General features: G+C 42.7%; 1 protein-coding gene and 1 long non-coding RNA gene across 10 annotated transcripts in view; one reads left to right on the plus strand and one right to left on the minus strand.

Moving 5' to 3' along the window:
* LOC124955227 overlaps window positions 1-23,980 on the minus strand; it is a 184,765-nt gene that overhangs the window by 112,426 nt on the left and 48,359 nt on the right. The window lies entirely within an intron of this gene.
* The window catches only part of LOC124955223 (LIM domain only protein 3-like), a 74,743-nt gene that overhangs the window by 18,098 nt on the left and 32,665 nt on the right, over window positions 1-23,980 (plus strand). Inside the window, exon 1 of one of the 7 annotated variants that reach the window (XM_047509360.1) lies at window positions 4,923-7,936. The exons of the other annotated variants lie outside the window; for them this stretch is intronic. Coding sequence (XP_047365316.1) covers window positions 7,914-7,936 — 23 coding nt within the window. The 5' untranslated portion in view covers window positions 4,923-7,913. Of the gene's footprint in view, window positions 1-4,922; window positions 7,937-23,980 lie in introns of those variants that run through there. 7 annotated transcript variants of the gene reach the window in all.

The following is a 23,980-nucleotide window of genomic DNA, read 5'->3' on the forward strand; positions in this document are numbered from 1 at the left end:
TGAATCGACGCAAACGGAAAAATGCACGGTAACTGTACCTGCTTAATTAGTCTTCCGCGAAGAAGCCGTATGGGGCAGGCTGAAGAGAAGAGCTGGAGGGTTCTCTACAGCCGGCATGCATGACGTCATCCCTTTATTAAATACCTTCGAAATTAAAATTATAATTGCATTTGCTACCCCTTGACCACTTACCGAACAGATACTAGCTGCTACCTACAGAAACGGGCTATACTACGTCGAGCCTACGTTAAACGTAGAAAGCTCGGCTCACCCTAAATTACTTCGCGTCGAAAGTACTATCGAACGCCGATCGATACTTTCCCTAGTGAATCCGCACACGCTCGTACGAATCGTTTTAATAAAGAGACGAGATATATTCGTGGATATGTTTCCACTAACCGGTCTCACTGTAGATGCCAGATATATATTTATACGGTGTTTAACCATTCGAGAGATGATTTTTCTGATGCAAAAATGAAATGAAAGAAAAACTTAATGCATCTTGATACAATGATCCATCCAGAACTGTTTGGAAAAATTGATTATTGGCGATATATGACACTTACGACAAGACAATTTTGTGAAATCTAAACGTGTCATTCTCATCTACAAAATTTATTCTCGAATCAAATTTCCGGTGTCACGGAACACTGGACTTTTTAAAATAATAGAATCCCGACACCTGTCATCCGAGTTCCTATCTATAACAAAGCTAAATTAAACGCAAGTTTGATCACCGAAAACGATATCGATAGGTTTAATGAATTTTTCCTCTCCTTTGAAACTATTTCAACTTTATTCCTTCGCGTATTAACAAAAGATCGAATTGGCCATTTAAAGAGACTTGACATGGGCAGGTGTAAGTAGAAAGTCCTTTTAACTGTTCAGCCGTACAATGAGGTTGATAGAGAGAGAGAGAGAGAGAGAGAGAGAGAGAGAGAGAGAGAGAGAGAGAGAGAGAGAGAGAGAGAGAGAGAGAGAGGAAGAGAGAGAGGAAGAGAAATCAGGCAAAGGCACGCTTTACGTATGCGTTCGTACTGGTAACGGTGGTCGCACGAAGGCCCGACGAACGGGTGTTCAATCGGCTACCTGGTGAGCTTTGGATTGACGGCAAAGCGCTTTTGAAGAGCCGATAATAACGAGTAGTAATGGCATAACCGTGGCCGGTGAACATTCTAATTATGGGTAACGCGAAGCGATCCTTCGAGCCAGTCGAGTCAGATTGTGCGGAGCAAGGCGTGCGTTTCTGGAACGCAGGAGAAAGAGAAAGAGAGGGAGAGAGAGGGAGAAACAGATGGAGAGAGAGAGAGAGCGAGATAGAGAGAGGGAGAGGATAACTGCGGAGGTAGGTAGGTTGTATGGCCCCTGTCAGCCACTGTGCCACTGACGGCTCGCTAATTGCTCAACCAACCTCCGATCCTCTGGCTCTCCTGGCCTTCTCCACTTCCTCCCCCTTAACCACCCCTCTACGGCACCTCGCCACCCGGCGTCCTTCGCCGACCTGGCAGCCACCCTTCAAATCCAAATCCATCCCTTCGTGTAACGCACGGCACCCGGAACTGCTTCGGCCCTTCGGAATAGCCGGCATACATCGACCATCGGTAGGAACATCAGATTTCTCTTGCTCCCTCGCTCCTCTCTCTCTAACTAGTACTTAGAGTAGATGCCTACTACCACCAATCGAAACGCTTCTCATTGATCACGACTGATCGATCCATCGTCGGCCATCTATCGATTCGCTTTACAATATCTAACTCTATACATCTTTTTACTCCTTCTAAGGTTAACCAATCGTTATTAAAGTTATCGACATTTAATGTATTCTTTGGAATATATCAAAAGGTTGAAAACATATCTTTTCATTTTTTCATAGATTCGGAGATTTAGTTATCCATTTTATCATCGAAGGAAAGAAAACGAAGATCGATCGTAGAGTAAAAACATTGGATGGAAACGCGACGTATTAACCAAGTTATTTATATTTCCAATCCATTTTTTTAATAATTCAAAACGACCGAATTCTACCTTATGACGTTTTCGCGTCTTGCGGCCTACTTTTTAATTCTATATTAGATATTCATATGTATTTTTATACATAGAAAATGGGTTAAATGTTTCGAATGATAAGGATTAAAAAGAATAGTGATAGAAAGAATTTATAAGATTTTTCAAGAAATAGAATCAATCGATACGATTTATGAATAAAAGATCATGACGTTTTTCAATAACGTTAATTCGTACGGATCTACCTACAACAGCCGTATATGAAAGTACCACCAGCTGGTTTATGATGGCATATTTAAGGTGTAAGTAAACGATAGGACAGGCGTTTAGAAGACATCGAATCGATCGTGTGTGCCAAATCCATGCGAACGAGCGAACGGAGCGAGTGGTCGACGCAGAGGGTCGCTCGCGAATTAATCGAGCATATAATCGATGCGAACCCGTCGATATACGTATATGGAAGCCATCCGCTTGGTCACCCTCGCGAACGCGAGCCCCTCCATCGTTAACCAACGTCGGACTGGTAACGCTAATTTCTGTGCCGAACGTGTCGTACTACCCCATCGAAAAACGTCAATGAATAGAAACCTTCGTCTATTTTCTGCTTTTTTTTTTTCTTTTTTTTTTCTTTTTTTTTCCATTTTTAATACATTTCTTCCTTTTAATATATCAATTTTTCTACCTTAAAGATATTTGGATGACGTTAAAACGCGTGCGTTTTTTTATCTTACTTTTTTTTTTTTTTTTTTTTTTATTTTAATGAAGCTACGTTCTATCGTTTTGCGATAATCGTCATTTACAGGTTTAACCATAGAGATACTTTCTTTGAGGTATCGTATCGCTAAATAGAATTTGAATCGATCTTTGCGATAAGATAAAAAAAAAAAAAGAAAAAAAAGAAAAAAAGACGATAATGAAATAAAGAGATAAAAGTGAATTTGCCGATATTCGATTAGCTTTAAAATTTCTTTGAGAAAACGTAACAATATTCTCGTCTCGTTGGCACTTCAAACGCGAGAGCCTTTTATCTCGCGCGAAGCTCCCTGCCAAATCGGATCGTTCGCGATATCACAATCCCGACCGCAAATTTATATCCGCTTTAGCTGGCACGAAAATCATGGAACGGTTCAAAATAGATCCGTTTGCTGATTTATAGCCGCGCACTAATAAAGCCGGTGTGTATCGCGATATATTCGCTCGCATAGCCCGCGGATATTCTACGAACGAACGAACGAACGAACGAACGAACGAACGAACGAACGACCGACCGACCGACCGACCGACCGAACGAACGAACGAACTAACGAACGAACGAGAAAACGAGAGCTATGCAAACTGCAGGTCGTTTCGCGAGTTGGACGAATCGTTTAGGCCAAATTTCATACTTTTCTAGTAGCTATTAATATCGTTGTCAAGAGAAGAAAAAAGAAAAAAAGAAAGAAAGGAAAATAAATAACGTTACGTCGCACGTATCGTTCTTACAATTATTATTAAGACATCGCGTAAATGCATGATAATAAATGTTAATCGTAATCTTTATGATGTATATATCAGTTGGACGATCATACAGAATACCAAGAACAGTTAAATGGAGATATTCGAGAGAACGCAAGATGAGTAGTCACGAGAAGGCTATCAATTCAAAGGGTAGACGGATAGATTAGTCTCTCGGAAAGCAATACAAGCTAGCAATAGCGATCAGAATGCAACCTTACCGTTTCAAACGGTAGACGAGAACGGATCGTAAAAGGAGAGAAGAAAAAGGAGAGACGAATAAAAAAAGAAGGAAGAGGGAGAGGAGGTGGAAGAAAAAAGGAAGAGTGATCGGTCTGTGGTCTCGTAGCAAGCAAGCCGGCGATCTGAATTAAAAATGCAATCCGTAGTACGTGTTGGTCCGAGGTAAACGGAGATAAAAGGAAATTGGTGGCCGAAGGGAAAGCACGATTGGAAGGATCGAAAGCTAAACTCTGGCTCGTACGAGAGAAGGAGAGAGAGGAAAGCTGCGAGAAAAAAAAGGAACGAACGTCCACGTTCCAAGCGAAACGGCATACTAAATTTAATTCCTCTCTTTCTCTTTCTCTTTTGATCGGACAGTGATCGTATAAATTAACCTTCTCCGTTCCTCTTCTTCTTATTGGACGATTCGCTTCTAGAAAATTATGCGTCTTTCTCGCTCGTTCTCTTTCTTTCTCTATTTCTCTCTGGTCGATTTGTTCGAACGTTAAATATAGATTATTTTTTAAATCGTATAGATGTACGAGCGATCTCTGTTTAAAAAGGAAATGATGAAGAATATTTCGCTTCTTTCTCTCTCCCTCTCGAGTTGAAAGCTCGAACAAAGTTCCGAAAAGCAAAATAGTTTGCAAGACAGGGAAAAAGAGGATAAAAAGGGATCGACGTGGACGGCTCGGACGGATGGTCGACGGGAAAAAGAAGCGAGAGAGAGAGAGAGAGAGAGAGAGAGGAAATGGAACGTGGAAGTAAAAGGAAAACATCGGATTCGCAACGTAACTGGCGCGTTGTCGACGCTCGAAGGGCTTTTCGCGATGCTTTTTAAAAAGCAGAGGAGGGCCTTCCGTTCTCGTGCGCACCTGTCAGATCGCGTATTATATTTCTCCATTTCATTTGTGCGAGACGTAGAATTAATTAAACAGCTGATACCTACGTATAACGGCGTTATACGTATAGACGTTATAAACATACGTTGAAACGTTCACGAACGTAGTTGTACGAACGTAGAATACGTACGTATGTACGTCTTGCCTGAGGCCAACAACGCGAGGCGAAGGCGACCAGGGTAGAAAGCGGAAAAACAAACGCGGGAACCGTTTCGAAGCTACCATCCTGACACGCCAGTTCGCGATACGAACACCAGAGATTTTCAATTTACGCGGGTGCTTTAAAGCTCGCGAAACGTTCTTAATATGACGACGATATCGAAACGCTGCGAGCTAACGACGAAAATAAAGCACAAGTAACTACTACGAATGCTTTTCAATATGATAGAATATCTCTCTTTCTCTCTTTCCCTAACCCCTTACCCTCCCTCTTCTTATCGATCTGAGATTTTTACATATCTATAAAGCCTCCAGGATATTATCGCGTCAAGGTTTGACGTTACGTTCGTTCGAAAAATCGTTCGTATCGTTGATTACGTTCTACGATGTTTCTACAGATTCCTTTACCTTCCCAAAACAACGTCGCCTAGATTCATAGATTTCCATTTACATAAATTCCCGACACCCCGGGAACAATTTCGACTCATAAACGTAATTAATGGCCCGGGGTATTAATTCAAAAATTTTTCCCCAGTTTCAAACACATGTTGCAGGAACGATGTCGCGTACAACCGTTTCGCAATTTAGCTAAATAATTACTAAACTTGCCGCTTGCGGACTACGACGACGACGACGACGACGACGACGACGACGAAGACAACGAATTGGCAAACGCCGATTCATAACCTAGATCGAAACTTGTCAGATAATATTTTAATGATCATTTACCTTTATCGGAAATAACAAATCTAAAAACGAACAAGTTCCTTCGGCGTTCTTATCGGTCTTAATATATTCCAATAATTCGATTTAGATAAAATAATATACAATGAATTATCTTCGAGAATATAGAAGATAAGTACTCAAAGTAATTCGATCGAAATATTCGAGCAAGGTCGGAATAGCAAGGTCCGGCATTAGAGATGGAGAGAGAGAGAGAGAGAGAGAGAGAGAGAGAGAAAGAGGGAGAGGCAGAGAAGGACAGAAGGATAATTCTGTGTTCGACGAAGGTTCGGGAGAGATTGCGTTTGTGCGCACGTACTCACGCATAGAGACACGTATAGAGCCACAGAGAGAGAGAGAGAGAGAGAGAGAGAGAGGAGAGAGCACGTAGCTAGAAACGGTTGTCCTGGGGCAGAGCTGCCATCCTAAGCCGGCTTGACTAATTGGTAGCGTTATAATCATGGGTACACGGTTAGGTTGGTATTACCGCGAGTTATAGCCCCGTCTCCACATCGGCGACCACCACACGCACATTCGCACGCAAGAGGGAGCGCTTAATGACCCCGCCGTTTACGCAAATTTTCCCATTATGCGACGCGGTTTTGGACCGCCAAACGGGGCGATCCCGAGCCTCCAAACGGGGCATCGTTTCTACGACGAAACCGACGTCGACGTCGACGTCGGTGTCGATGGGCTTCGAGAGAGCGAGAGAGAGAGAGAGAGAGAGAGAGAGTGAGATAGATAGAGAAACAGGGAGAAACGGAGAGAGATGGAGACAAACGAAGAGGGTGAGAGCTTAAAGCTTTTGAAAATCATCGACTGTGGCGGATGTGGTCGATCTAGGTGATTTGTGATTCTCTCTCTCTCTCTCTCTCTCTCTCTGTTATCTCGTTTTATAGTTCTATTCTCCATATAGTTACTATTTAATAATATATAACATTAGAATATATTTAAGCATATTTATACAATTTATAATATTTATTTGACAAGATGAAACTCTGCTCGTGATTCTTGATTCGTATACGTGCCTTGGCCAAAGGAGATACTGATAATAAAAAATCGTGGGATATAAAATAATTCAAACAAATGCCGTGAACGAGGAGAGGCAGGAGGTAGGTTCGAGCTGCCGCGATATATCCTGGGCTGGGCTTATCCGTTGGCTGGTCATTCATAAACGAGGGAAAAAATGACACTCTAACGGCTCGCTATTCGTAACTGTTAGGAAGTGGGAGAGATTTGTTGGCGTCGTACGTAACGACGGGAAAGGGATTTTCTACGACGCGCGGATGATAACGTTCTATCGAGGTACGTGAACCAACTACCGTCGCATGTCTATAAATTATCTCCCATTAATCAGTATTTCCGATAATTCGGAGGATCGCGAAATTTCTTCGATAGACGAACGGATATAGAAGAAGAAGAAGAAATAGAGAATGTGATAGCAGAAAATTTCGACGAGCTTCGAAAAGTAAAAGAGAATAAACGTAGCTACGAGAGTGCCCTCTAGTGGAGCTTCATATCGAAGTCCGGTCCACCCCCATGGAGCAACGTCCCGGGGGTGTGATCGCTGCTAACTAAACTTGTAAATCTCTCTCTTTCTCTTTCTCCCTCTCCCTCTCTCTCTCTCTCTCTCTCTCTCTCTTGATCCAGGCCTCCCTAGACTGACCAGAACGCATTTGTCTGTCTTACACTCTCCGGTGTAAATACACGGTCGTAGGAGTCCCTGGAAATTAGACGCATTCCATTACGAATGTTACACTTCTCGCTTTCCAATTGGAAAATTAAAGATAACACGATATGTACGCTGAAGTCGGTCAAAAGGTGTTGCGAAGCAAAATAACGTCGGTCTTTCTCGTTCGTTCTTCGCGAAAGCATCCTTCTCTAGACCATAAACTTTGATGTACGAATCTCCGTCGAGACACATAAAGGCAGTTTGCGCGAAACGATCTTGGGATTCGAGTAGGTGGAGGAGCAGTCGAGAAAGCAAGGAACGTGGCAAGGTCTAGGGCGATATCAGAAACAAAAGGTTCGCAAACGAGAAGTTACGAGGGATCTTTTATGCCTCGCTTGTCTCGCGTATTATTATGACGGATGTCGTGGTTAAGCGTTCCTACGTAACGCGATTCCGCGACTTTAGACTCTCATGTTGCCGCGAGAACGGCCGCGATACTCACGTGTGTATCGTACTGGATATAGGAGTTGCCTCGATGAACTTGAATATATCACGAGGGATGGTTATGGGACGCAACGTGCGTGCGAGTGGCTGCGCGACGATCCTTCTCCCGCTCGCAAATCAAACCACCACGATCCTTCTCCCTTATACAGGTTTAGTCCGAGCGGACTATCGGAGCCGTTCGATATTCTCGTTGAGAGAGTTTAGTGAGTGCGTTCGAAGAAAGTGTTCGACAAATGTGTATCAACGAGGAAGATCGGTATTTAATTGTTATATATTTTCTATATTATTCTCTTTCTCGAAGGAAACAACCTTCCGAAGGGATTATCAAAGTATAACGTTAAACCTTTTTATTTCCTTCCCATTAATATCCATGCAATTTTTCATTCTAGATACGCTCGACTCTAATCGCCGGACTTTATATACATACATACATACATACATACATACTTAGCTACCTCCCTCCTTCTACCTTCCCAAGTAATATTTAATTTTTAATCCGGCTATATTTAAATGCAGGCAACCACGGTGGTAGTAGTAGTAGCGTACCCACCGCCAAGCGGTGGTACTCTCCTAATGGGAATACAATTTATGCTCTGCTCGGAGCTTATTTTACATTTTATGCTAACCAACGTCAGTGGTTCTTACCTGTAGACTTTTACCTTTCGACCTTTGCCAACTTATCTCCCACTTTATTTTCCTTAATTCTTAAGACATAGTTATGGGACATATATACATATATATATATATATATATTATATATGTTACCTATTAGATGAATTTTGATCGAATCCAACGTGGAATTTTAAAGGACGGTCAAGTTCATCTCCTCGAAATTCATCTTCTATCGGAACATCCTGGAAGTTCTTACTCGATTTTCGAGTACGATCAGCCCCAAGCAATTATCTGCTCGAGAAATTTGGTCAACCGAACCGGAGGGTTCTCCTCGACGAGAAACTCGTTTATAGCCAACGGTCCGCTCGCCCTCGTGAGACGCACACCCCTGGCTATCTTTAACTCACGATTTTTAATCGAGAGAATTCGATTAAATCATTCCCCCCGGCCCTCCCCCCCACCCCTCCGGGAATGAAAAATCGTCAATGTCATTTTGTTTAAACGATAACATTTTGTCTCGTGATCATATATCCTTATAGGTGTAACATTAAATTTCAACGTAAACGATATAATATCTGCTTATGTGAAAATACTCGGGGTTCGTTGACTGGAAAAAAAAAAAGAAAAAAAAAAAAAAAATAACTATATGAATAAATAATTTTTTTTCCAATTTCTATGCAATTCGAATTGATGATGGCCTTCGTAAATATACATATATCCCCCTTCTACCTCCCACTCTTATGGGAAAACAATCCTTACAGTCCCATTGGAAATATTTTCCGCATATAATTCCGCCCTTCGCTTTTAAACTTTCCTCTCGGTTTGAGGGCTCGCACGCGAATAGACCACAAAAATATCTTCACGCACGACCAATCGCGTAACGAGCAAATTCACTCCGCCGTGGAAAATCTTTGTGGAAGCTCTTTCTCTCTCTCGCTCTCTCGCTCTCTTCCGGGCTCCGCAAATAACGGATGATTTTGCTTACCGAGGCATCCGTGCGTTAAATGAGCAACGCACATTAGAAAACATCAAAGGAAGCAGCAAGCACGGATAGGCGTTTGTGTGATCGGCCTTGTTTACTTTACGCCATTTAGGCGGCAAATTATCATAGAAATTATACTTTGAATTTCTACTCTCGGAAAATGATATAATAATTATCATACGTAGGATCTCGTTCGAAATAATGCCGTGAAAGAATTTTCTTGCGACTTATTCAAACGCGATATATATTTTTTGCGTCAAAGAAAAAGAAACAGGAAAAAAGAAAGAAAGAAAGGGAGGAAGAAAGAAAAAAAAAAAAAAAAAAAAAAAATAAGAAACAAAAAAACGAAGAAGAAGGAAGTCGCGTGAATATTTTAACAAAGCTGTGTACTCGACGCGACGGAAGTCCCTACCGAATCGCAAATGAGTTAGCGTCTCCGTTCTCGTTTCCGGCTCAAGTTCCGGGAAAAGAATAAACGAAAAGACGAGTCTCCAATCCCACGTTCCACCCTGCCCCTCCTCCTCCTCCTCCTCTCTCTCTCTCTCTCTCTCTCTCTCTCTCTCTCTCTCCCTCCGGAGCTTATTTTTCGAATGTCTCTTCGTCTATTATTCAAAGCTCGGACCACGAGGACGAGCGTTAAAGTCTCTAAAGCGACCCCTTTCTCGTCGATTTCTCTGTTAATTTCTAATTCTACGAATTAATTTCGTTATTTCGAGCACCTCCTCGAATAGCTACGTATCCATTCTTCTTGAATAATCAACGATCGAAGGATATAAATAAGTACATATTCCATTCCAAATAAAATTTATCATAGACTTCAATAATTCAAAGAAACAAGGATAAAATAGATTGTCTCCGATTTCATAGATCTCTCGACACGAATCAAAATGATCAAATGGTGTACGACGGTAGTCGGGAGAATTGTCCTTTCGCTAAAATTCAACATGTCTGGTTGGAACTATAGATTACGAACTGCTATCCGGTAAAGCTCCGGACGTAGACCAAATCTTCGTTTAAACCGACCTAACGAGCAAGAGAGTTTAATAATTGATGGAATCCTAAATCTCATGTCCGGCTATTACGTATGTTAAATATTAGACGAAGCGTTTTGACTCCTTCGTTACGAGTTGGAAGTTACGATTACTGGGTATAAATATTATCTATGTGTGATCTCAAATTATATTATATTATAGATTTTAACGCGTTGATTTTCGCAAACAAATCACCTTTATTTCACGTTTGCTTCTCGTTCGAACATCGCTCAATAGAGTAATAAAAATATTTTCCCTCTCTTATTGTCGAAATCAATTAAATTAATTCGCGATCACGTGCATCGTATGAAAAGATTACGTTATTTATTTCTTGGAACGTTGCAATTTTGTCGTGAGATAAATGAGCGCTAGTCGATACCGATCGTCTGCGAACGACACATTCACCAAAGTAGAGAGAGAGAGAGAGAGAGAGAGAGAGAGAGAGAGAGAGAGAGAGAGAGAGAGAGTACAAGGGTAGTAGTGGGGTAGGAGAAGGCGGGGGTGTCGACATAACTGCCACGCAGAGAAACCCTCCTCTTTCTCTCAGTCCTCTCTTCTCCTCCACCTTCTCTTCCTTCTTCTTCTTGTTCTTAGCTGCTCGCACACGATTGCACGAGGAAGGGGTGGATTCTTAAGTGCGATTTGTACGAGTGCCATATTTCTTCGGTAAGGGCGCCATTTGGCGGTAATAGTTGCAGTATTATTTACTGTTAACGGCCCACTTCGAGCGAGTAATACCACGGGAATTAACTTACCGCGCCTACATTTACTTAGCCATCGTGCAATAGGATCGTTTACGAGCGCTCGCACGAGACTCCCATAGCTTTCGTTCTCTGTCACGTATCGCTTAGCGTGATTTTCAAGAGAGATTATTTTCTTCCGTGATATATAACAAACCAATAAGTTGAAAGATTGTTTTTTGTTCGATTTCTTAAGAGAAAGAAAAAAAAAACAAAAGAAAAAAAGATATTATGGTTGTTAAACAGGAACGACGTTTCGAACGATATTACGAATTGTCATTGAATTTACGCGTGAAATTTTTGTTGAAATATTTATGTCAATCTTCGAAGAGGATACATATACCTTTTGCAAATTACGCTTGACTGCCCTTTACGATGTCTTAATCTAATCGAATAGAGATGGCTCTCTTTCTTTCTACATCAAGATAATATCGAATTATCCTTACCATTATCGCTTTGGATAATAAAGGAACGCTTCGTCGAATATCAGGGTGTAGGTATAACTTTAAAAACTGATTTACGTTCACGATCATCGCCGTCTGCGTAACCGAATGAGAAATTTTCTTCAATTTTCCGATCGTTACCTCTGGCCGCGATCTTGAAGAATGGGCAAGAGAAAATTTCTTCGGTCCGTTGTTCCTCCAATTCATAATAAGTTTTCGAAAGAAAGGAAAATATTCGATCCGATCGTAGTAGTAGTAGTAGTAGTAGAATAAAAGTTTGTAAAAAAAGAAATAACACAAAAAAAAAAAAAACATAATTCTTAGTTCATCGATTTTTCTGAACGAGAAGTATTATCAAACTTTTTCTATATTACGATAAAGCTCAATACGTGCTTTCTGATTCGGAAGTAAACTCTCTCTCTCTCTCTCTCTCTGTCTCTCTGTCTCTCTCTTTTTCTCTTGTTCGTGACGTGCTAACAAAAGAGGGAACAGCTCGTATTCTTCCGCAGGATTCTGGAATTATTAAGTATCAGAGCATTCACTTAATCCTGGAAGCGAGTATCACATGGTATCTGCAGGCCGATCAATCACACGAGAGAGAAAAAGAGAGAGGAAGAGTGAGAAAGAGAGAGAGAGAGAGGGAGAGAGAGGGAACCGACGGGTTTCGGGTGGTCGCTGGCTCTCCGTTATATTCTCGCGTCGAGTCATATATCATTTCGTTATCATCGACTCTTTATATGCGGTTGCGCTCCATTTTCTGTCTGTTTGCTCCGTTAAACGCTGGCCGGCCGGTTTGATTCAGTGAAACCATTAGCCGGATTTCGGTCACAGGCCGTACGCGTTTTCCGTTCTCGCCTATCGCTACTCTGTGTCTGTCCGTGGTGTCTATCTCTTTCCCCTCACCCTTCTCGCTCTATCACGCTTATCCATCTATACGTTTTCTCTCTCTCTCCCTCTCTCTCTCTCTCTCTCTCTTTCGTTCGCTCACTAGCTTTATCTCGATACGATCACCGAGCGATCATCGTTATCGTCGTGGCCCAGTGTCACCGAAGCGATACACCAGAGTCGAGAATGAAGGACGAGAGACTCGGGAAAATAAATGTCGAACGCGTGTCGGGCGTTCCGAACAAAAGGGAGAAAAATGGGGAGGTGGGGAGGAGATATACTTGCCTCGAGAAGGGGATACATCATCTTTGGAAACCTTTATGAATCCTTCGACTTTGTGCGACGAAAGGATAATTATCGGGATAAGGACTTTGGTGGCGATACTATTTGCAACTTTCTTTTTCTCTACTCGAGAGAGACGAAATAAGAAAAAAAGAAAATGTTTTGACGTTATATATTACTGGTTACTAGGATTATCTTTATCGTAATAACAGCTTCGAATCCATCAATCAAAACCTACAAATATCTCTTTAACATTTCAACAGTTTATAACTCGCATTTAGTTTGTATACCTGTATCAAAGTTCCATATGCAGAAGAAAAATAGAGTCACGCTATCGTACCAGCAGCTTGCTGCTCGCTCACTTACTCGATTACCCGCTTGCTGCTGTCTGCTTGGTGAGCCGGAAACGACTGATAGTGACGTCACCGATCGACGTGCTAACTCACCGCTCGTTCGAGGACGGTTAACACCGATATTATCCATTGTACACTGGCAATGCAACGATAAGCGAACCGATAATAGATTTTACACGACGAATTCATGCCCCCTTCGAGCTGACAATGGGATATCGCTGTGCTTACGGCTAACCGACGGCCCATTAAAGCTATTTCAGTCGGGGACAAAACGCCGTTCCGCTGCTGAAACCCACACTAAGATCTTATAGAGACGATAAAGATCGTTTGGCTAAGAATGGAAGGAAGGAAGGAAGGAAGGAAGGAAGAAAGGAAGGAAGAAAGAAAGACTGGATAAAGTCGATCGTATTTCGAGGACTTTAAATATTTCCCATATAGTCTAATAAATTAGTGAACAAAAAATATTAACAATCGAATACGAATTATTATACTTTGAAATATTTCTTTCCTATCTTCGAAATCGCGAAAGAGATCTTTTCGAGTGATTCATCCTTTATAGCTTAAGTTAAAAAAGGTGTCTAGATCCAACACGGGAATACTTTTTGAAGGTGCAGAAAAAGAAAAACATCACGGGATGTCCGGAAGAAGTTGAATAAGATTCGCCTTAGCCACATTTTCGTGTTGGAGTTCCATAACGATGGAGATTGTGCCGTAGGGTTGCGCATATATATATATATATATATATATATATATATATATATATATATATATATATATATATATATATAGAGAGAGAGAGAGAGAGAGAGACAAACAGAGACAGAGAGTGAAAGTGAGAGCGAGAGTGAGAAAGCTAGGGGAGGTGTCGACGATATCGAAGCTTGTATTGTGACCCGTCAATGCTACGGAAACTAACACCATCCCTACCCTTCTCTCCCTCTTCCACATCCATGCAAGTCCACCCCTTTCGAAGAACCCTCGATATCCCCTCTTTCTTTAAAAAGTACACTTCTCTTTCTTTTGTAAATTCTTTCTCTCCTCGTAAACGATCTCTCTCTCTCTCTATCTCTGAATTTATAGGATCGTTAACGAAGAAAATTATCGACGTCCAGACGAATCGGAAAAATTCCCCAATAGTCGATAAACTCTATCCCTCTCTATCTCTTTCTTTCTCTCTATCTCTCTCTTCGTCAAAAACGATCCACTCTTGTTCCGACACCGGTGTCGCTCGAGGTTATTCAAAGCCGACGGTATATCGTCAAAAACGTTGACGGCTCCTTTGTCCAATCGGTGATTCAACCACAATGCGCGATCGACGATCACTGTTTTGTTTTGTTTTCTCTTTCTCTCTCTCCTTAAACTTATCCGACGAATATAATAACGCTCATTGTAATGTTACGTTAGGTTTGTTGAAAATAAAAGAACGAAATGCATCTTGTTTAAAAAACGAATAAGATACGAGGAGAGAGAACGAAAGAAGACGAAATATCAGCAGTGTCTCGGAATCGTGCGAAGAAGGCAGAAAGCTGTCGGTCTTAATTAATCGCGAGCATTCTCCCGTTAATTCCGGATAGACAGAGAAAGAGAGAGAGAAAGTCTCTGCGAGGTCTCCAAAAGTAAACGAGGGATAAAACGATTATATGAGAAATCTCGCTTACTTTGCGTACTCGGGAGAAGGTAAAGGGCGTTCTCAGGGTATATATGGACCATCAGAGGGCAGGGGGTGGAAAAAGGGAGGCTACTGAAATGGATCGAAGGACTTAACGAAGGGGTTAGGACTAACAGTTTCGTACGCCGATCTCTACCCAACGATTTCTCTCTCTCTCTCTCTCTCTCTCTCTCTGTCTCTTAAGCTATCCCACCTAGCTACCCTCTATAGTCCTCTTATTAATAAGGTTGGATTAGCATAACTGCTCGGATCCACGCTCGGAAACTCAGCATAATTAAGTCGCGAGATCTCGAGTGCTATCTCAGGAACTTGTGTCCTAAAGGATCGAAGAAATACTTGCTGATGATCTTCAAAGATAATACTGATAAATTATCGGATTGTAATTGTTCCGACGTTCGTACGGACGTCGTCTGGATTTTCAGATTGATCTCGGTATAACCTATTGAGTTATGGTCTATCGATGGAATTTGAATGATAGACGAGCCCAATGGTAGATACGAAATGAGCTTGGTTAGCCGATAAGAAGCTGTCATCGTCCAAAGCACATCGTCAAAAGAGTGAGTGAGTGAGAGAGAGAGAGAGAGAGAGAGAGAGAGAGAGAGAGAGAGAGAGAGAGAGAGAGAAAGAGGGAAGGGATGGACGAGAGTCTGGGGCCCGCTTTGCCAGGCAAAAACTAGAGGTTACGTCACGAAGGTATAACGGCTTATCGGCCCGTGCGGTACATTAAGCACAACCGTTACCCACCGTTCTCTCGTGGAAAAGCCTGTCGCGGGGGTTACGGGGGTGGTTTTGCGGGCGATGGCAACAGCAGCAGCGGCAGCAGCATCGCCACCACTACCACCACTATCATCACCAACAACGTACAGATCGAACTCGCTGGGTTTGCGGCCGAGGAGGTGTGCTGCTAAAAGGGGGCAAAGAAGGGTGTCGAGAGATTATCTTGTCGTATTCAATATTCCTATGGAACGGGCCGGATGATAAATCGTTTTTCTCGATAGGAAAGATGTGCCGGAACCGCCTTTCAGTACCTTCATCGGCTCTGGCATTCTTCCACCCTTAAAGTATATCTGACCTTGTACGTTTCTCGCATGGAAGAAGCATGGAAATAAAAAGAATATCTTTTCGAGTAAATGATATAACGTTATTCCTATCACAATGGTCCATTGTTCATTTTTCGATTTCATTAAAACATATCTTTCATTTAATCATGCCGTTTACTTCTTTAGTTATCTAATAAAGATGTTGTTTCTGCTTTTATTTTTTATTATATCCATCTTTTCAAAATTAGCTATTGATTAGTTAAAACGATCTTATCGAATCGAGAAAGGGATCGACGTGTTCGAATGCACGCGTTAAGTCTTTCGAGAAGTTCTACTTGAAGCGACGTACGTACGTGTATCTGTACGTGCGTTTGTGTGTATTCTTTGAAGGAAAAAAAAGAAAAAAAAAAAAAAAAAAAAAAAAAGAAAAGAAAAAAAACAGAAAAGAAAAAAAAGAAAAAAAAAACCAAAAAAAAGAAAAGAAAAGGAAAAAAGGTTTCCACATCCCTCCCGTCGCGAGGGATTCGCAGTTGCGAATTCCGAGGAGACGATGCCACGGGCGCGGAAATCGTGGTGGCCTCGACCGCGGGCGTGAATGCGTGCACCAAGAAATCCCATGGGTATCAGTATAATAAAACCATTAGAGTGATCCTCGTGCGTGCATCCAAACCGTATAAATATCCGGCAGAATCCCTCGCGCCGTTTCCAACTTCTGTGTAATGTTAAACTTGCGATAAATCCGAAGTATCGTCGAATGGAATAATTTAGTCCTATGGGGAGTCAAACCCGTTATGTTTCGATGGACAATAGTTTTCTTTTGGAGATACGCGAAGTGCGCGGACCCCTATGGCGCTGTCGCTCGTATTACGTGCGATATATTTTTTTCTCTCTCTCTCTTTTTCCCGTACTCCTCTTCTTTCTCTCTCACTCTAACTCTCGAGGTTTTCATTATTTTATGTGCATTCATCACGAAAACAATAACTCCGTTGACCTTTCTTTTTTTTTTGTGCGCATGTTTTTTTTTTCTTTTTCATTTCGATCTCGATCGAGTCGGACTTCGTATCTCCTCGTCTACCTCACGTTCCCTCTTTCTCTCTCTCTATCTTCCCTCAGCAAATATTTCGCTTCTGCTCTTTTCTCTCTCTCTCTCTCTCTCTTGCTCTCTTCCATCGAGATTTCGGAGATCCAGTAAAGCTCACGCCTGGATTATCGATACCTATATGGTCGTTCGAAACGATACACGCGCGCTTCTAATGCGTAAAATATTCATCAGATATTTTATGGATAACAAAGGAAAAAAAGAGAAGAAAAGAAAAAAAAGAAGTCGGAACGATCGTGAAAAGGAAGAAGAATAAACGTCGAATGATACTTTAAGGAGATCATGAAATCCAAGTCGAGGGATTAACGTCGATAGAGATTAGGTGAATGTGTTGGGAGAAGGGTGGGCAACAGTGGGTGGTTAGGGGGCAATGATAGTGGTGAATCGTTTAGGTCCTAAGCAAAGGCTGACTTGGCAGAAGGATCTCGGTTGTCCGGGCCATAAACGGCCGCATAATTACCGTATTAAGCGCACGCTCGACGTTACGTCAGCGACGAACGTTTGCCACTATCGGTTGCGTCCCAGACTCTCACACGCACGCTCGCATACATACACACACACACATATATATATATATATATACATATATATATATATCTCTAGCCCTTCCATTCGCTTCGATAGCCATGAATTCGCATATACCTACCTACGTTGCGCCAGAAATCCGGCTGGGTCGATCGAGTGTATCGACGCTTCTATCGCGTGACTAATTAACGCAGCAGATCTGGTAGAATCGTCGAATTAGGATATATGTCACGTCCGATTCTAACACCACAATGAAGCGCGTATATCCAGTCATTCTTAATAAATCGGACAAAAATAATGATGATTTTGATCTGTACGAATGGGTCTTTCAAAGAATCAACAAGTATCAGCCACAACAACGCAGGTTGCTGAATTCAGAACTTTCATTCGTGACAGATAATGTTTGGAAAAGGTTCGATGTCTATGTATACGGACTACACATCCTCACATACACTTCGCACTCTCTTCAATTCCCTCCACCCTCCTCTTCCCTCTATCCCCACACCACACGATCAAAGTACTTACTCGCGAATAGCGATATATCACGTGGTGCGGCAGCACCCTGACGTTTCCTGTCACTAGCTTAACCGAGTACCACTCGGATTAAGTGTTCGCCTTCGCGAACGAGGTGCACTCTTCGCGTGGTCAATAACCGAACTCCTCGAAAAAGAGAGTGAAAGAGAAGGACAGAGGAAAAAAAGAATGGAAAAAAAAAGAAGAAGGGAAGCGCCGCCATCGAACAACGGGACTCGTCGAGAATCTCTTCGACATTTACGTCCAACTCGGACGGGAACGTCTACTGGCTTTCCACGTAAACTTTTCTAAAGGACAACGACGAGGACGACGACGACGACGACGACGTCGTCATAAATGACGATAAATCAACGAGAATCGCTCGTTTCGGATAAATTTGACGAATAAAAAAAAAACTTTCATTAGAAACGTCTCTTAAAAATTACAAAGAGTATTTTAATACGCTTCGACGATACATTATGTTAAATACGATAAATCTTTGCCACTATGAATTTGTTGAATACGTAATTACGAGATGCTGAGTCTACGTCGAATATCTTCATTGCTAGACAGTAAACCGCTTCTTCCTTATTTACGTTGTTAGTAACATTATCTCCCAAGCTTACCCTTTATCTCTCTCCTCCCCTCCTTTCTCTCGCTCTCTCTCTCTCTCTCTCAACTCAAGCAATGAAATGCTCGAGAATATGTTTCCCAGAGTATGGACCTTCGTCTGGCACTCGGTCGGGCTTGAAACCACCTTGAATGAATCGCCTAACTCTCCAATCCGTCAGAGAATTAACCGGAATATATACATGCCCGTTTCTTCATCCCCCTTGGATATTATCTTCGCGAAGATTAGAGACTCGTTGGATTGCCAGGTGAAAAGATGGATGCATTTTTGACTATTGTTAACTTTCTTAGCGGAAGAAGAATAAAAAGGGCAGGTCTATGGTGGTTAGGACTATGACCTTTAATTAAACGTTAAATTTCCAAGCAGAAAGGTAGAAAAAGATAAAGAGAGAGAGAGAGAGAGAGAAAGAGAAAGACGAGTTGGAAGCCAGCAAACGGGCAGGTGAAGCGATTAATAAACATTCTTTAGGGCGTTTTCCTCTCTATCTCCATCTCTCTTTCCCTCGCGCTCGATCTCGGTCTACCTCGAGCACGCGGCGCTCGTTTGATTTATGCCGGCTCATAGGAATGCTAATTAAATCATTATTAAAATCGCTCACGGAACTCCGAGCGTCGAATTACTCCGCGCGTAAGAGCACGCTTCAGAGAGAATCGCGAACGTTTTGATAGAAAGGCTCCGGTGCTTGCCTTTTTGACGAGGGGTATAAATGCAAATACAACAAAAATATATATATATATATATATAAAATTCTTCTAAATTTACACGCGATATCAACGAAATAGTTCAAATTTCGCAGGATACGTCCTCTTTGCAAAATTTTCCAAGATAAGAACGATTAGGATAAATTCGTGCGGATGATGGAAAAGAAAACAGAGAGAGGGAGGAAAAAGCGAGCAGGCACGTTCGTTATCTTGCCGCGAAACATTAATAATAAAAGTTTCCACTCTCATTGTCTCCTCGAACGGGGTGGTAAACGAACGATCGCACTGTGGGACAAGTGTGTGTGTGTGTGTGTGTGCGCGCGCGCGCGAGAGAGAGAGAGAGAGAGAGAGAGGAGGTGGAGCAAAGCGACGAGTAAAGCAAAGGGACGCGAGCAGCGCGACGTTTTGTCTTTGTCATGAATGGCCCCTTATCTTTCGCGAGTCCATCATCACGAGAAGAGAAAGAGAGAGAGAAAGAGAGAGAGAGAGAGCGAGAGAGAGGGAGAGAGAGAGAGAGAGAGAAAGCGACGGACGGGTTTCCACGTTTTGTCCCCCCGTATACACAGTGTGTCCTGTTACTACTGCTGCTATACTCTGCTAGGAACTGTCTGCGAATTGTAAGGAGACAGGAAGCGCCCGGGACGACGGGCATCGAACGTCTGGACGCTTCACTTCTGTTTGGAAATATTTCGAAACATCGATCAGACGCGAAACGAGGGTCGAGAGAGTATGCGATTCTCTGTTTCCATTTTCCATTATCCTTTTTTCCTCGCTTTTACGCACGAAATCTCTTTGTACGTATCCTTTTTGTTTCCTTTTCGGGAAATTCGTCGTTTCTTTATATATATATATATATATATATATATATACATATATAAAAGGAAACAAAAAAAAGAAAGAAAAATTCCAAATAAAAAAAAAGACTCGAAGAAACGCAGAAAAACAAAAAGAGTTGTTGCTTCGATCCGCAAGCGTTGGCGTGATCTATGAACAAACGAGAGAAACCTAGATCCATCCTCAGGTACATTGGCTCGACCGCAAGTTCCCTTCGGTGCCCTTTCGGTTTCTACGAAGGGACGCGATGTAAATCAGTCCGATGTGGTCAGCAGCCCGCACATTAAGTTCCTTCGGCCAACTCTAGATAGTTCTCTCAGGAAAGGAACGATCCGTGAATGACCTCGTCTCGGTTGCTTTGCACAATCTTAATGGATCGTCCTTAGACTTTGATGTTCATTTGCCTTTTGTAAGAGAATATCCTATCTCTTGATATAGAAGATATCGAGCTTAGAAAAGAGACACGCGATAAATCGATCGTTCGAATTTCCATCGGATTTCAGAGTCTCGTAGTTTATCACGGATCGTCGAATGTAGAAGAAGAGAGAGAGAGAGAGAGAGAGAGAGAGAGAGAGAGAGAGAGAGAATGTGGTTCGATCGATCGTTAACTCGCCGGTACTGCGCTGCCAGGGACACTTACAAATTAGCCAATCAAGTTCTAATCCCAGCACGATTTACCCCAATCAGCCCGTATCCTGCCGCAAATACTTTAATCCATCCATTAATCCTGCAAGATAAAAGTTTCCGAAGTAGTTACGACCCCTTTGTCGTCGTACCTAGCACGAATCTACGAATGTTTTCCCTGATTTTTCTTCCTTTCTTCTTTTTTATTTCCCTTTTTTGTTTTCTTCCTTATCAAAAACAAAAGAAGAGAAAGTCTTCTTGGTATATAGCGAGAGGATTGATTTAGGAGGACAGTAGAGGTGTATTTACGGATTGAAATCGAAAAGAGATGGAGCAGGAAAAAAGGGTGTTCTCAGAGAGATACGAGGGCGTTAGGCGGATAGGTGCTAGCGTCACTTAAATTTATGCTTGGCATCGTCGGTGCCCTCGCCCGGGCAATATTTTTTTTTTGTTTTCTTTTTTCTTTTTTTTTTTTTTTTTGCAACTCTCCCAGCAAAGCCCCGAGCCAGCAACAAGGACGATGGTAGCAGGACGTCCTCTTCCTTCTCTGGCTCTCATCCTCTCTCCCACGATGGCCGTATACAGAACGCTGGACAAACAACAATAAATACATTTTGCCAGGCCGGGTGGTAAAGCCGGTCCGGGGGTGGAACTTCCATGCGAGCACGTACGGGCATAGCTTAACGTAATCTGACTGCGCACCACCCCATTTCAACCACGAGACCCTCCGCCACACTACCAACGAACTCCCACCTACTGCAGTAGCCAAGCTACTCTCTACAAGGAGAGGAACAACGACGTCGACGACGACGACGACGACAACGACGACTAAGCCAGATAGCGTTCCCTTTAAAAGAGAAGGAGAGAGAGAGAGAGAGAGAAGGGACGCAGGAAGTCGAGGGTGAAGTGACCCCAGTGTGGCATCGCCACCTGACGAAAGAATTCCACGACCTGACTAGAATTTCATTAACCCTCCGTGCCTACCAACGAACGAAGAGAAGAGAAAGAAAGTACAGGGCAGTTCGCGTTTATCGGCGCGAAAGAACTCGTTAAACTCGGTCTCTCCTTCGTCGTCGTTATTACTCTTTCTCACTCGCATTTTTAAATGGACATCTACCTTTATCCCTATTTTTGACGAATTTCTCTTTAAGAAGAAACTAAATGAAACGTCGTTGCATTTTATGCGTTCTAACGCGCGCGCGCGCGCGCTCGCGAGAGAGAAAGAAAAGAGGAAAAAGCCCAGCAAAACCTTTCGTTCAGGTATCGCTCGAACGTTTTCTTCGTCCTCTTTGTCACCCGGAGAAAGAAAGAATGAGACAGATAGAGAATAGAAGCGTGAGTTTTAAGCGTTCGGCTCGTTCGGAATGCTAATGCGCGATTACAGCGGGCCGTGCTCGTAATACGTGGAGAACTTTTTGTGCGGCTCACGTGTGGCCCGAGGGCGCTTAAAACATCCCTTAAATTACCCCCATTAGCAAGGGTTGAATACCGGGTAAACGAGGATTTCACTGGTGCTGTTACGCGAGATTTATTCCGTGGGAAATATTCCTTTCGCCCGTTAAATTACGCGCTCTTCTCTCTCTCTCTCTCTCTCTCTCCTCTCTCTCTCTCTATCTATCTATCTATCTATCTCTCTCTTTCTCTCTCTCACCTACGTGCTGCTTCCGTTGCTGTTGCTGCTGTTGCTGCTGGTGGTGCTGCTAGTACGGCTACTGCCACTACTTGCCGTTACTGCACGGCATTTCGAACGCACCTCGTAAGCCGATTTGCCAAAGTATCAAGGAGAAAACGTAAATCTTCGCGCTCTTCGGTATACAACAAACGAGGCTTAACCGAGATGCAGGTAGAACATCGATTTATGAGAGAGCTTCGATGATTATTCCGAATACGAGAGAAGCAAAATGATCATCTTTTGAAATTTTCTTTATCCTAATCATGCACGTTCTCGCGAACGATAATATTATATAAACGATGTAGAAACGTGAGAATCTCTATATCAAAACTTTCCAAAGACGAACGTTTGTCCTCGGAAATTGCATCGAGGACTATTGTCACAGTTTCGAATCGTTCTCGTCTTCGAGGTTGAAATGACCTAAAGAGATAAGGTCGTTATCACCTTAATTTTTCCAAAGTGGTCCTTAATTTTTCCATAGTGCTATTTGCACGGATAAAAGAGAAAAGGAGGAGTAGGAGGAAGCTGCTGGCTTAGAGGATTCGAGAGACGCGATTTACAAAATTTAAACAGTCCCTTGGGATAAGACGAGCAAAATAATTTGCGGGCCACCCCGCGGCAAAGCTACACCACCGGTCCACCCCTTACTCCATACTCCGTTGCCTTCCTTCCCTCTCTCCCTCTCTCTATCTCTCTCTCTCTTTCTCTTTCTCCTCAGCATCCGGGAAAGGTTACGTCCTTCCTGCGGGATAAAACAAAACAACCAGCCGAGTATATTAATGCTTGGCTTAATGTGGCCCGCCTAATTAATGGACCGACTCACCGGACTCGCTCTCTCCGAAAGTAAGAGAAACGACGCTGTATTGCAGCAGCGTTGTTGAAGACAAAAGGGGCTGGCTAGCTCGTTCGTTCGTTCGTTCGTTCGTTCGTTCGTTCGTTCGTTCGTTCGTTCGTTCGTTCGCTAGCAAGCTCTCTGCAGAAAACTTTTCACGGAGATTCGCTCGATGTAAACGCGATAACGTGCGTTCTCATGACGCGGGGGATGCTCGAGGGAAAGCGCGCGGGGGTGGTCGATACGATGGTGGAAGAAGGAGAAGGAGAAGAAGGAGAGAGAGAGAGAGAGAGAGAGAGAGAGAGGGATAGGAAGAGGTGGTACTCCTCGTTCGACGATCTCGTGGGTGGCACCGAGAGGCTGTCGCGAATGCAGCAAGGGCGGAGCCTTGAGAACTGCATCGAGACTGCCCAGCCAAGTCGATAACGGACCAGCCAACTCCTTTCCTACTTTCTTTCTACTTTTTACAACAATACGGTCGTATTATTTATTCTCTTCGTTCACTTGTATTTAACGTGTACGTATAATTATGCAAAAGAAATCTCAAAGAAAATTAATAAGAACTATTTGATAATTTTGAACCTCATAATATTGTCTCTTGTTAAAATGAAACTTGAGTAGAGTGATATTATTTAAACTTACACTATCAATCCTTTTAACAAAACTGAACGTTTTAACAGCCTTCTAAGTTGTTCCTCGAAGTGACAGCTTTATTCCCATGAGCGTAAGAGAAAATTTGACAAAGGAAAACGCATCAACCTGACACAAGGGGAAGGAAGTGATGGAGACGGGGGGAGGGAGGGAGGGAGCGAGAGACAGAGAGAGAGAGAGA

This window comes from Vespa velutina, chromosome 17 (assembly GCF_912470025.1).
Source record: "Vespa velutina chromosome 17, iVesVel2.1, whole genome shotgun sequence".
Taxonomy (NCBI): domain Eukaryota; kingdom Metazoa; phylum Arthropoda; class Insecta; order Hymenoptera; family Vespidae; genus Vespa; species Vespa velutina.